We start from the raw sequence: 14,402 nt of genomic DNA, 5'->3' as shown, positions 1-14,402 counted from the left end.
ACAAAATTCAGGAGGCATTCTGTTTCAAACTTCCTCTGTGTTTTTAATACTGTGTGGTTATCTTGGATTATGCTGCACTCCTGGAGTGGAATTTATTGTTGCTATATTATATGTTTAGTCCTGTGAAGCAAATACTTCAGAGTGTGTGCATAAATGTCTTCTGGCAGGGACCCAGAACAAAGAAATTTAGAAGATGAACACTAATTGCACACTTTCACTCGACAGAGGATATTACATATATGCACTGAAAATGTAAACATTCAAGCACATATCTGATGTTGTTAATACTTGATTTTTATCCAACCATTGTAGCCTTGGCTTTCTTAGAAAAAGGAAGACGTAGTGTAATTGAAGACTTGAGCCTTTTTTTTTTAAAGGAAATAAGCTTCTTGGAAGAGTTGGATCTCTGCATGGGTGAAAAGTCTCCCACAGTCACAGATACTGAAAGGTGTTAGAAGGATGTGAGATCTCATGCTCTGTGCTTCACCTGACAATTGCTCTGAGGTTATTTTTGACTCAGGACTGAGGATGATCCTCTTCCTACTGAAAGTTTGTGCTTTAAAGCCAGACACTCGGGCTACAAAATAAAGGCTTTTATCTCATTAGAAAATCAGATCACAGAATATTCTGAGTTGAAAGGGACCCACCCACAAGGATCATCAATTTCAGCTCTCGAGTCAGTGGCTCATGTGGGGATTGAACCCACAACCGTGGTGTTAGTAGCACCATGCTCTAACCAACTGAAATCAAAACTTGTATTTTGTGTCTTCCTCTGGGTGGAAAGTTTCTTTTAAAACTGAAAAGCTGCGCTATAGTATACATAAAAATAATGAATTATTCAGAAATATTTAATTTTTACTCCTTTTAAGAAAATATGAAACTATAATAATTGCAATTTGCTTTCAAAGTCCACTGTACTGTGCCTTTACAGTGATGATTATGTTATATTTTAAATGTTTTATGGGAAGATAGGACAGTGCCAAGTATTAACCAAAAAATAAAGATTCTTCTCAGGAGCAGCTGACACATCCAAATGGTGCTTATTAATTACAAACTTACAGTATCAGGAGCTCTCATGGGATTGCATCCAGATTGATGAATTGCTTTTTATATGTCATATGTTTTATTAAAATACCTCTTCTAAAGAGAAAAATAAGGCACTGGTAATGTGACACTTTTCTTGGTTCTGCAGTACGTCACTTAAGGGTAACTTTGAGTTTAGTCCCTTTTTGGAGTCTAAAGCCATTAAAACCAGCTTCTGTTCATGTCTCTCAAGCTGTCAACATGAAGTGTGGTGTTTAAAAATAATGTGTATACTTCCTCCTCTCCCGCACCCAAGTTGATGAAAAGCTTGTTGATGCTTTTGAGAGCACAAGTTTTAACTGTGGAAGTTCCTTAAGTGTCTGTTCATGCTTTCCATCAGTGTACATATCCCTGACCTGGAAAATGTCATGATTGAAGTTCAGTCTGTGTTCCTGTTAAACTGTCACGTTCTCCGCTCAGAGACAGCTGGGGCAGCCTTTGCAATACTGGGCATTACTTACTTAACTTTAAAGACTGTAATAAGTTAACTTGAATTAACCATCTAACACAAAAAGAGTGTGGGGGAGAGAGAGAAAACATTTTACATCTTACCAGCACAGAGAATAGAGCTTACTCCACTGTGCTTCATATCTCCATTTTTAAAAAAATAAACATATATGCAATTTCAAATATAGTTTCACACTGTGATCTCTGAAAGGTCTTGTGCTATTCAGACATAAAAGTAATTAAAACTCAATACTTTAATGTACTTTTCAGCCTATTTTTAATATCTTATATAAATACATAATGTTTAGATATGCTGATTCCACATGTCATTGGGAGTGGTATTTCCAGCAGCAGACAAGGATGAACACTGCTGTGAAAGGTCCTTGCTAAGATCTAGTGCAGAGTAATTCTGGTTGCAATGGTTGCAATGGGCAACAATTCTGGTTGCCCATGGTTTGGAGAACCAGGTGGAACAGGGACAAGAGAGCACCTGGCTCTGATTAGGAGCCTCTCACAGCAGAGAGTACCAAAAAAGCTTGAAGTTTCTTTTAACAGAATAAAAGGTGAAAAGGGTCTGTTGTCCGTCTTCAGACATTCACAGGAGGAGGAAACATCTGTGCAGAAAGTCACTGTTTAATCTAGAGGACAGTGTTGCTATAAATTAATGTAGATGTAGATGTAATTTGGATTTGGGAAGAGCTTTCCAATTTCAGCTGGTTTTAGCTGTGACTGCTTAGAGGCAACCATGTCCTAAAAGAGCTACCTTATGTCCAGCATGTTATTGCAGTGGCCTAGGTTCAATACCCAGCAAATTTTTGTATTCTTGTGCTGCCAATCTTTCTTTCTTATTAGAAACTTCCTTTTCTTCTTTTCCATATTGCATTGAATCAGGAGATGATTATTCTCTCCTGCTACTAGTAAGGAAAAAATAAACAGTACTCGTGATGGATATATTTTCAAAGGCTCAGCCAACTCAAAATCTGCTGTTCATTGTGGAAAATGAAATAAAGATTTGATGGGCAAGTTGTTATTCATCAGCTTCCTTTAGCCAAAGTATTAGCGGAGAAAATACCAAGTGAACAATGGCTCAGCCAGATCATGTCTCGGTGTTATGACCTAATGGCATATGACCTCAGGCTGTGAGCTTCTCAGATTTAGCAAGTTGTGCAGGGTCAAGCCCGAGATGAGACCTTTCAAGGGAAAGTGCAGGTGCTGCAGGAAGTGGTGTTCATGAGTCAGTGTGTGTCTCTTCCTGTCGACTCTTACTCCACGTGAAGCTGGATGTAGCAACTTCTCTGCCCTCTTAAAGCTTATGAATTGAAAATGAATTTAGAAATGCATGCCAACAGAATGGAAAAGTAATTTTTTTTGACACAATAAAACTGTAACATTCTTGTACCCAATATTTTGTACGTTTTCCCCCTTCAATATTTACTGTAATTTTTTTTTTACTTACAGATGACGCCAAACACTTAGTACCCAACAAAATGAGAGACTTTTTCTGTACCATAAACTTGGACCAAGAAGAAGTTTTTCGTACACAGGTAGTTGAAAAATCTTCAAGGTAAGCTCAGTTTTTAAATGGATATGATAAGCAAGACTGACCAATACCAGTGTATATATGGTTTTTGCTTGTACCACTTTAAAATGAGAACTGACTTGTGGCAGCTACTCAGATGTTACAGCAATGTGTAAATTGTGAGAGTGTTGCAAGAAGACAGACTTGAGTCTTGTGAGTAGAACAGTGCTTTCAAAATGAAATGTGCTAGAAGATACTTCACTATTACTCTATTCTGTTCCATTGGGCGGCATTACATTCTTTACCTTGCTACATTGTTTTCAAGGGAAAGAAATCTACTTGATACTTGCTCCCCATGTCATTTCCTACTTCTGACAAGCAGTTGAACTGTAGTGGTGGATTTCTGCTCTTACTGTGTATCTGGTAAAACCTGTTTCTAGAATGAAGGAACCGGAACTTTGCCATGTATGTGAGTCTCCTGTGCTGTGGGGTGTTCCTGAACAGGCCTTGTTGTCTGCTGTAGTTCTTGTTCTGGGAGCTGTAACAGTACCCACACAGAACTGAGCAGCCTTTGCTGTAGGTTCTGTTACTGTCTTACAGCCTTGAAAAGAATCGAACAAAAAGCCAGGATAACATCGCTGCAGTAGTGTAGGTGCTTTCATGTCAGAAAACTCTGAAGTTCACTGAGGACCCAAACAAGCATCACTGCAGCTTCCTTGTTCCGAATATCTGAGTGACAGTTTCAGTTATGTGGAGGTGACATTAAACCTTCTCCTTAAAACCCAGTCTGTTCAAATTCTTGAAAGTTTTCCTAATTCCTTTTTCCAGTGGTTTTGTTGTTAGTGTTGGTTCTTAGAGCTCTCTTCCCAGATGTTTACAGGTGAGGAACAGCTCATATGGCACACTTAAATAGGGAATTTTTTTTTTGCAAAGCATCGTTTCAGAGCCTCCTTATGCTTCTGCATTAAATGCAAGTGCCACATATGTACAATCAGGAGCAAATATTTTGCTTGTATTCCTAATCTGTAACTGCTGTTGTCAGATCCATAAAATTTTCAGAATTTTACTGGCTGCAGTTGAGATTTATTGATTACCAAAACTCAATTGAGTAATCCTGCAGAGAAGAATTTTAAAGAGACTGTATTGATAGAGCAGAAATCTAACATTTCCTCTTCAAATAGACAGTAGTTTGTTGAGCAAAAATCCCCAATCCAACATATCTCTGAAAAAGAAAGACTTTGCTGTCCAATTCTGATGTTAATAATGGAAACCATGGAAGTTACTACCATGCTTAGAAACAAGACCTGTTAGATATGTTGTTTACACAGACATTTTTATTATGTTCTATTTAAGAATTACTAAATTTATGTATTTCCAACACCTGATAATGAAAGAAGTATTAGTGGCCTAACAAAACATTTGATAAAATAAAACACTTTAGATCCCTCAAAAAATTTTAATAGGACTGAAGTTTTAACTGAAATTTTATTACAATATCATTAACACTTTACAGAGGAACTGAAGTAAAGAATCTCATTATAACAAAACAATAGTTAGGGAGAGAGGAGTCTTGAATTATACACCTCAAATAGTGAATTTTTCAGGTGATATGAAATTAATATTTCTAGGATGACAACATTGTATTAGAAGTTAGAACCCAGTGTTTTGAATCACTCTTTGCCCATTGGCACCTTTCTGTCTCCACTGACTTCATAGGTGACTCCTTCATCCTCTGAATTAGGGGAAGATTCCATACAAACTGGTGAAATGTAATAAAATAACTTATCCTCTATTAGCAGCAACCAGAGTTGGGTGCTTACACTTGATTGCTGCTCTATATGCAATTACGAAGGCTGACTCTCATTCCAGAAACTTAATTACACCATCTTGTTGCTTATTGCTGTGTTAAACTAGAAACCGTACTAACTTAGAGGTATTGGGACAGGAGATGAAAGCTCCAATCTCTTATTAATTTTGAAACTTCATAAATTGCTTTTCAGTAAGGTGTAGTACAGTATAATTTTAGTCATAGATACAACTTTGAATTTCATTGTTTTGTTTTATATTATTTGCTTGCTTTTTCTTACACACATAATTCACAGTCTGTTTTTGTCACTGTATTATGGGCTGCAAATTTATACAAGCTGTAATCTAAATTTTAGTCTGTGAATATCCGCTAGTTAAATGTCTGTGGAAGTAATTATCACTAGAATTAAAATTAGTTTTGACTACAGTGATTGAAAACTGTTAAGAAGTATATTTTTTAAATGTGCAAATGGGTTTGGCCTTCCACCAGCACTGGGAGAGTTGTTGGAGTGCGGATGTAAAACAAATGACTTTCCAAAGTTAAAAAACCATGAATTAATACTGGAAGTGAAAGAAGGATATTTTGGCTAATGACTCAAGAAATATTTCCTGACATGGTGTGGGATTTCTGTGGGTTTGAATAAAGAATTTTTTATTCCCTTGGAAAGTTCAAAGAATATCCGTGAGCCTCCTCAAATGTCTGTGGTCAAGTAGGACAAATGGGCAGGGGGGGATTGTGGTATGTTTGTGTCTTTTTTTAAATTTAAAGTAAATTCAGTTTCTCTTTTTTTTTTAACTGAACTTCGTGGTAGTGCAAGGTAATTAATTCCCTTGTTGATGTAACCATTGCTTTTATTAACTGACAAACTGGGGCATTGGTCAGTGTCCACACAGAACTGCCAGGTTCCTGCACCAAGGAAGGGAAGAGCAGAGGAGTGTGTTACACAGTGAAATTTAATCTCCTGTATTACTGTAATCCAGTTCTTCCTGTATGACAGTCTGGTCGCCCTTTGAATTAGTGCTATCTTCTAATTTTGTATCTGTCACAGTCTTTAAAGTTCTTGCATCAAAGTAATAAATGAAAATACTAAACTGACTGAATTCTTGAGGAACAGGATGAGTGAGTTCTCCATTTTAATTATTCCTCATTGGTATAAACTATTGTACCACATCAGCCAGGTCTGTATCCACCTAAGAATTTGTTTACTAATACATTTATTCCTTACCTTAAATTTTCTCTCTCTGCCTCATATTTTGCTGAAAATTAAGCAACAACTGATAACCATTATTAATTTAGATAAAGAAATATGTATCAACATGGATAAAACAGTGCATTACCTTCATTTGTGCTCATATTACTGACTTGTTCTTTCTTGCCAAATGTGAGACTTGATGTAGTGTTGAAGTCAAAATAATAATAAAGATTGTAATTGGCTGTTCATCCTTTGGAGGCTGGGGGTGGGGGATATATGTAGCTGCAAAGTTTGCTCTCTCTAACTGTAAGATATAAGTGCTAAATAGATATTTGAAAGTCTCTGCTAATAGTCTTCATCCCACCCTAAGTATAATTGGAAGTATAGAATCCCATAGATCCATCAAGAATAGGAGCTTAACCCTAGGCAGTTGTTGGGCACTTGTTGGTGTGCATTGCAGTCTGGTGTTTCCTTAGGATGTCTGTCTGAAGCTGAACTATAGCAGAATTTCCCTTGACACCAGTGCCAGGTCATTCTCTCACTGTTTACTCTTTCTCCTGTAGTATCTCTTTGCTTGTACTCCTGCAACTTTATTTGTATAGCTGTTAGGGAAACCAGGTCATGGAATTGATCTAAGGTAAAAATAAGCCTTTGTTTCATCCTTGTTTTTGGTCTGAGTTGTTGTGTCAATACAATTAAAAGGAGCAGTGATGGTGATAAGGAAGTTGAGGCTGTTCAGGGCTGCACTGCTGCTGAAGGTAATGCTTGTTAGTTTATACCTCCAGTCATGGTGCTGACAAGAAGAACCCAGCCCTTGTAATCAAAGCAGAGTTTGTTGGCTTTGAAATTATTAAAAAAAAGAGGAGGGGGAAAAAGTGGGGAGCTGAAAAACCACAATTGAATTTTTCAACTGAGAACTCTTAGATTACTTCTCAGTGTAGTGCGAAGGCTAATACTGATTTGTCTGCTTTGAAGCCTGTGGTAAAATGACTGTGTTTTAAAAAAGAACATTTTCACTTGTGGAATTCTTTATAATTAATTCCTGCCCTTAAAGCTCTTGTTTCAAATGTCAAGAATAGATTTTTAGAAATACTAGATTTTTCAGCTGTTTCCTACTTTTCAATTTAGTTATCAGCTCTTTTTAATTTATTTAATGAGCCATTGTCCTTAAGCATTGGGTGGTGTTTGCTTCTTCCGTGATTATTTTGGAGGGAAGAGAGTAGGGATGGTGACCTATTCTTTCTGGTATCCTTTGGGTAGGCAGTAACATGAACTGCTTGTTCCAAACATAAGCATATTTGTCAAATTTGTTTTAGTTGAAGAAAGTATTATAACAGTAGTATCAGAATGATAATTCGCTGGGAAACAAAAAAACCCCAACATTTCTTTCAGGGTTCAGTATAACTGTCATCACAGTACTTTTCTGCATAAAATTGGTTTTATGAACCTCAAAACCTTTCCCTGGTGAAATTACTACATTGTAATTGAAACTATTTAAAGTCTTTCAAGAATCCAGTTGTTCCAAAATAGCACAGTTTTTCTGTGGATGCACTTGACTTTCAGAATTCACCACTTGCAGTAACACAAGCAACATTGTGGTTTTGTTCAGTGTTGAAATGCAATTTTCTGACTGCTGGCTCTGGTAATGTCAATAAGTACTCCTTTAGTTTAATGAGAGAATAAATTCTGAGAGTGAAGATACCAACACATTGCATGAAATATGTAGGAACCCAGAGTCTTTTTCTGTAGAGGGCCTGTGCAAATGGCAGTTAAATAGGGTGAACTGTAAACGTGATACTGGATTTCTTTAGATGGAGAAATGTGGTGACCATTTTGGCATGAGGGAGAACATGTGTATTTGAGATTAATATTTTTTCACTGTTCTATTTTATAGTTTCGAATGATACTGGATTTTCACAGGTCTGAATCTTAGAGCAGTAATTTTGACATGGAAGTTAGAGCTAAACAAGTGTCAGTTAAGTAAATAATAAATTGTGTTTAAATGTAGTTTAATCATGTACTGAATAAGAAAATGAAACAAAATATATGCTTGTCTCAGGAACTCTAGAGAACCAGCTAGAATAATTTCAAGAGAGAAAAATAGAATTGAAATTGCAGAGGAGACACTGCTTTCTGTGTGAGATCTGATTCTTACCTTTTGTTAAACAAACAGAAAGCATTGCTGTGTTATTGTCTGTTCCTGTATAGAAATGGTTGGGGGTGGCTTTGATGACAAGTCAGTGTAGTGCTAAGGGCCATGGGCTGGGACAGCAGTAAAAATGCAGCTTTTTAATGTTCATAAATTGCTTAAAGTGTTTCTTTGTATTAACTTTCAGTATTTCTTTTCAGCCCTTATTTTGGAGAGGAGTTTTACTTTGAGATTCCAAGAACATTCCAGTGGTTGTCCTTCTACATTTATGATAAAAGTGTTTTACAAAAAGACCTGCGTATAGGTAAGTGTCTGTGGTATGTTGTCTGCATCTTGCATAACACTTGCTTGTTGTCAGTAGCAATATCTGTAGGATTAGGGATACAATTATTGGTGCATTTTTTCAAAACACTGGGTATAGTGCATTTAAATGCTTCTTTAAAGTTTGAAAAGTATTTAATTTCTTTGTTTTATTCTATTATGCTAAAATATGTTTATTTTTTAGGCTAGTAGGACATTTTGTAGTCTTATTATGGCCTGAATACATTTTTAAAATTCTATTTGCTTCTTCACTTCATTGGAATATTTGAATAATTGTCGCTACTTGTAGATCTTTACAGAAGGAATTGTGGAATAATTCCACAATAATTACAATTGTGGAATAATTCTTAAACCTGTTTATAGATAACTTTTTCCCTGTCAGTGCAACCTGTAACTTAGTGACTTACAAAGCATTTGGCAGCAACTTGTGTAGCTTAAGTGAAAAATCACAGGAGGTGGATTTCTATTTCTCTCCCCTCTGCATAATGGCTTTATTGCAGCTGCTTTTTGGATACAGTTGCTACAAAGCTCTAACAGTCTGCTGTGGAAGAAGCCTTCACTTTACTTGAATTGAGGAAGGAAATAATTTGCACCAGCATGTCAGATAATTTGATATAATAACAGCTTTCCAAATAGCAATCAGAAGAGTAAAAGGCATCTACTTCAGTTTCCTGTTTAAACATTCTTCAACACCGTTTCTGTTCTCTCAAATCTATTATGTTATTTCCAGCCTCAAGTGTGCTCTTTATTTTACCTTCTTATTAGTGATATCCAGGATAACAAATCATAATTAACGTCATCAGGCTTTATAAAAACTATTTTCTGCTTTACTTACCCATAACATTCCTTATTTTATGTTCTTTATATGGCATCATAAACTTAAAAAAAAGCAAACTAAAAGAGAGTTTAGAAAAAATCAAATTTCAAACATATTTAAATATTTGTTCTATTCAGATGAAGGTGATATTTATGCTTCTCTCCCCCTGCCACCCTCCCTCAGGAAAGGTGTCAATCAAAAAAGAAGATTTATGCAACTACACAGGAAAAGAGAACTGGTTTATGCTTCAACCTGTTGATTCTAATTCAGAGGTTCAGGTAACTATTAAATTGCACATTTACATTTTGAAAGTGAAATACAGATACAGGAACGTGATGGTAGAAGGTAACATTGAGCTGTAGGAGATAGGGCTAAGCACCTGTATTTCTTGTGAGGCAATTGTGTCTTCAGTTTGGTTAGAGAATAATGCAAACTCTACACTTCTAAGCTGGCTGTGTTATTTGTCTAGCAGTATTTTGATGTCTAAAATGCTTGTAAGAAGAGCCATACACTTGAGGCACATGAATGGATCCTGTAACTCTTGAATTGTTATTTTTCAGTCATTTTTGATGTTAACTGAAATAATGGCTGATTCTGTGACATTGAAATGGTTAGTCTCCAAAACTTGGAGGTACATGTGCTGTGTTCATTAGTCTTATATTGAAATATTTTCTATGTTCAGTGTCTAATAACTTGCACTTCGCAGTTGTATTTCAGCCCATGGTTCCGGTTCTTCAAACAGGATTGTTCTAGTAATAGGTAAAAATTAGATAGCTCTAGAAGTTGTAGCAATTCTCATTTTGGTTTCAAGAACAAAATAGAATTCTTGAGAATCTCTTAGCCTTGTTGCTGTAATTAATATTAGATTTTAATAGGGTTTTTTCCAGATTTGCCTGAGGACAAAAGTCTTAGACTTGACAGTGTTTATTTTTTTAGTAACCTGAAAGTCCCTTTGGGTAGGGAGAATCCTGTCTATTTTTGGAAGAAGGGAATGCACAGAATTCTCATATTATTTTCACAGATTAATCATCTATGAGCCAAGTTCAGAGTAAAATACAATTTGTGGGTTTTGGTTTTAAAAACAAAAGGAAGATGTTTAGGCCATTCACAGTGTCTGTTTTCTAAAACAAGTTAAGTTATTATAATAAATACTAATAATGTTGTCTTTTCATTTGTCATTCAAAAACTTTGCCTTGTAAAGCTGTTGGCATGCTTCTCAGTATCCTGCTTTTATCCTGTAAATCTGTTTTTGTAATGGAGTTTCTCTGCTTGACAAATACTTTCTTAATGTACCTGTGTTCCAGTCCCTGTAGGAACAGTTTGCAAAACACTTGGCAGGCATCCCAAAACAGTTACGTTTGGAACTGTCTTGTAAAAGAAGCTCCATTTCTCCTCCCATATGACGTACAGAGAGGGAAACGCAGCCTTTGCCCCAGGGGATTTACAATAAAAACATTGCAGTGTAATGTCAAAACATAACTGCTATAGAAATGTCTGCAAGGTCAGCTAAGGGTTTTACTTCCATTTTAGTGGAAAGGCAAAGCTGTAGTTCAGATTATGGCTTGCTTCCTTTGCCACTCTTGAAAATCACCTTCCTGGACCCTTCACTGAGTATTTTGATTGTGGACAGAGCATTATCATCTGATGTTCCATTCAGCAAATAGACAAGTTCTAAGAATGCCAAAGAGAGCACTGTTAGAGGAAGACTCCATCAGTGTCTGATTATCTCAGATATGAAAGCAGCAAAACCAGCCAGGCACTTAAAGGAGTAACAGGAATTGCTCAGGTGGTTGCTGTTTGGAGCAAGGCTAAAGTACTAAATTTTGGTCATCCCAAGCAAGTTGCATATCATGGTTTGAAGTTTTTGAAGCCTTTTATTCAGAGGGTACAGTAGGTTGGCCTTTGTTGAGTTCTGAAGTTAATCCATGCTGTGGCATAATTTATGGATTCTTTTTCTTAAATATATCCTGCCATATCAGAAAAAGAAAAGGAGGAAGCTGGGTTTAGCAATTGTTGCCGCCTGTTCTTCTCTTTTGTATTTACTGTTCCTTGAGTACATCAGCAGTCTTCATGAGATAATTGAAAACTGCCCTGGGATGGAGAGTACATTTCTAAATGATCTTCAGTCTGGTGTGATGGACAGGATTTGACAGTGGATATTAAATGCTGCTGGTAATGGCTACTGCATACTGTTCTACTTTTGTGGATTTACCTGCCTGCCTTCAGAGCCAAGGTCATTTTAGAGCTTTCTCCTGAAGTGTTCATAAATTCATGTATGTGCAAGTGTTCATCCCATGCTTAGGACAAAATAGTTCAGACTCTTTTCTTGATAATTGGTCATGCTGGAAGAAATACCTGTGTGTGTTAAATCTGCAGAGGCTTGACTGGTTCTTGTGCTGTCTGCAGATGGTGATAATGCTTCTCTATAGAAATACATCTATCATTCTCTACTTGCAGGATATGTGCTTTGGATGAGGTATTTTCTTTAAGTGGTTATATTGGAATTACATTAAGTAACTTCTAACTGTAAACTATATTACTGTTCTAATTGCTACTTTTAAAAGAAATGCTTTTTAAACTATTTTTGTTTCTCTCCTGGTTTCTTTCAGGGAAAAGTTCACCTTGAATTAAAACTGAATGAACTGATAACAGACAATGGATCTGTGTGCCAGCAACTAGTAGTACAGTAAGGAAATACATTAATCCTTTAATATTTGGTTGTTTGTTAGAACATTATGTGATTTGTCTCTCTTGATTCTGGATGTCTGCACATCTTGATAGCAATAGCATTTTTCTCTTTGTGTGACTTTCCTTGGAATCTACCTTATGAGGAAATGAGTAAATGCCTCGGGGGAACTCCTGCAGAAGTTTTTCATAGCTGCTCATCTCTACTGCCAAAGCACTCACTTTTATTGAGACTATTAGGATTAGTGTCTTGTAATTCCAGTTGAATTGGGTCTGGTGAGAAAGCTAGGAATGTGCAGTGCCAGTGACAGCCAGAACTTGCTGTATTGCTGTTACTGACAGAATTACTGCTGCTGGTGGTATTTGGAACGGTGTGAAACTTTCAGTAGGAATATTTTGGGTTGTTACATGAAAATTCAGTGCTAGTTTTGCTTCAGAATTATTTTCTTGTGGTTAACCATGATAAGAAATGCTCACAGAAAAAAAAAAAGTATAGGAATTGTGGTTCTGGAGCAGCATGTTTGCCACATTTCAGTAGAACTTCTTAGCAACAACTTACGGTGCTTTCATTACCAAACTTAATTTTGGCTCTGAAGTGTAAAAATGCAACAGCATGTCAAAGAGCATTATAGAAACAGTAAATTTTTTGTATATTTGCTAATATAATTTTCATTATGAAATTTAGGTGATGTTCCTTCTGTCTTGGTCAACTGTCTAAACCCAGATGAGTAGTTGGGTTGGAGTAGGACCCAGCAAAGTGACTGGTCTGTTTGCTCTTCTCAAATTTGGTATGAAGGGGGAATCTATTCTGTGATGGAGCTAAGCTAGTAAAACTGGTAATGCTTTAGTGGCTGTTGTAGGCTGATAATTCAGGTAAGATGGAAACTTACTGGACACCAAGCTATCTTTATTACTTAAAAATAATTCAGAATGTGTCTGCTTGTATGGTGGGTAGCAGCATGGTTCATCGGGAGTCCTGCTACTCTTATTTTTGTATCCCACTTGCGGCACAAAGCAGAATTAGAATAGCTTTTTTCCCCATGGACTATTCACCACCAAAAGCTGGCTAGAGCTTTATGATGTGGTGTTTTATTCCTAACTTACTTAATTTTCTGAAAGTTTTAATTTTCTTTTTATATGTTCATGCACTTGAAGTTAGTGTTGTGGTGTTTTATTTTTAGAAAAACCTTGCCTGGATTTTTCATCTGGTGAAGAAAAGTTACTTTGGAAAGTTACTGTTGCAAATTGCAGTTTTGAGTAGGAAGTGGTTTACTCACCATGCCCTCTCTTAGGATCTCTTTATGACGGAGATAATTGATCAAAAGGAAGCCAGGGTTCTCTTTTGGCTGCTGCACTCACCCACTCACTGACATGTGGGAGAGGATTGTGCGTTAAACACTGCAGTATTACATCAGTGCTTTTGTCTGAGGTTATGAAATGCACTAGAGTTCCTTAAACTAAAAATGTTTAGTAGAGTTTTACCACACGTGCTGATACCCTTGAAATAGTTTACTGCGTTAGTAATACATTGTACATATACATAAATATATTTTGGATGTACATGTGAGAGTATGAGAAATAAATCTCTCACTAAATGTGGTATTATAGAAATGGATGTGAGGGCATTTTTGAGATTCATTTGTTCTTAAAGCATGAGGAACTTGCAGAAAATACATGAGGTAGTATTAAAGAGAAAATTTAAACTCTTTAAAATTCTGCCTGTTTTGTAAATTTCCCATGACAATTAGTAAGTGATGCACTTGCTGCTATATTTTACTAGTCACCAGGAACTGAGAAGACATTGAATTAGTAAGTCCTTTAACAAAGCTGAAAGATAGAAAGGAGAAGAACTGTAATAGAGTAAAAGGAGTGGGCACAAATGCATATATGTTTTTGTCCCTGACTCCTCTTCATCCGTTCTAAACTGGAAAGTACTGGCAAAAGGAAAAAAATCACTGAAAAAAATAATTCTTGAAATACAGGCTATGATATTTGCCTTTCAGGAGTGATGTTTTACTTCATGTTCAAATTAATGGTGTTTCAATGTAATGAGAATGAGATGCTTTTGAACCTTCACCAGTTAATTTTTTGTAGGATAAGAGAATTCTAGATAGTTGTGTTGGCTCCTCTGCATGGGCAAATTGCTAATGGATTTCCAGTGTGTATTTCCTGGGAGTCCACAAGTTCTACAAAGATGAAAAATAGTAGCTTCAACTTTCATGGCACAAGATTAAACATGGTGTTAAGTGCACACACAATAGCAAGTAATTCAAGGGCTGTGGTTCTGAGCATTACCTGGAGTCCCCTGTCACCTTGTGGCTGAACCAAAATGATGATTGGCTAGGGAATGGATTCCTGTTGTTTTGAGTCTGTAAACATGGT

General features: G+C 36.4%; 1 protein-coding gene across 1 annotated transcript in view; it reads left to right on the top strand.

Moving 5' to 3' along the window:
- Positions 1 to 14,402, top strand: part of RASA2 (RAS p21 protein activator 2) — a 43,337-nt gene that overhangs the window by 3,297 nt on the left and 25,638 nt on the right. The window contains exons 2-5 of the mRNA XM_085069542.1: positions 2,989 to 3,094; positions 8,398 to 8,501; positions 9,519 to 9,613; positions 11,945 to 12,021. Coding sequence (XP_084925668.1) covers positions 2,989 to 3,094; positions 8,398 to 8,501; positions 9,519 to 9,613; positions 11,945 to 12,021 — 382 coding nt within the window. The remainder of the gene's footprint in view (positions 1 to 2,988; positions 3,095 to 8,397; positions 8,502 to 9,518; positions 9,614 to 11,944; positions 12,022 to 14,402) is intronic.

The sequence above is a fragment of the Lichenostomus cassidix genome, chromosome 9, assembly GCF_008360975.1.
Source record: "Lichenostomus cassidix isolate B80296 chromosome 9, HeHo_3.0, whole genome shotgun sequence".
Classification (NCBI taxonomy): domain Eukaryota; kingdom Metazoa; phylum Chordata; class Aves; order Passeriformes; family Meliphagidae; genus Lichenostomus; species Lichenostomus cassidix.
The sequence above is the reverse complement of the archived record's forward strand: the minus strand, read 5'-3'. Positions and strand labels throughout refer to the sequence as shown.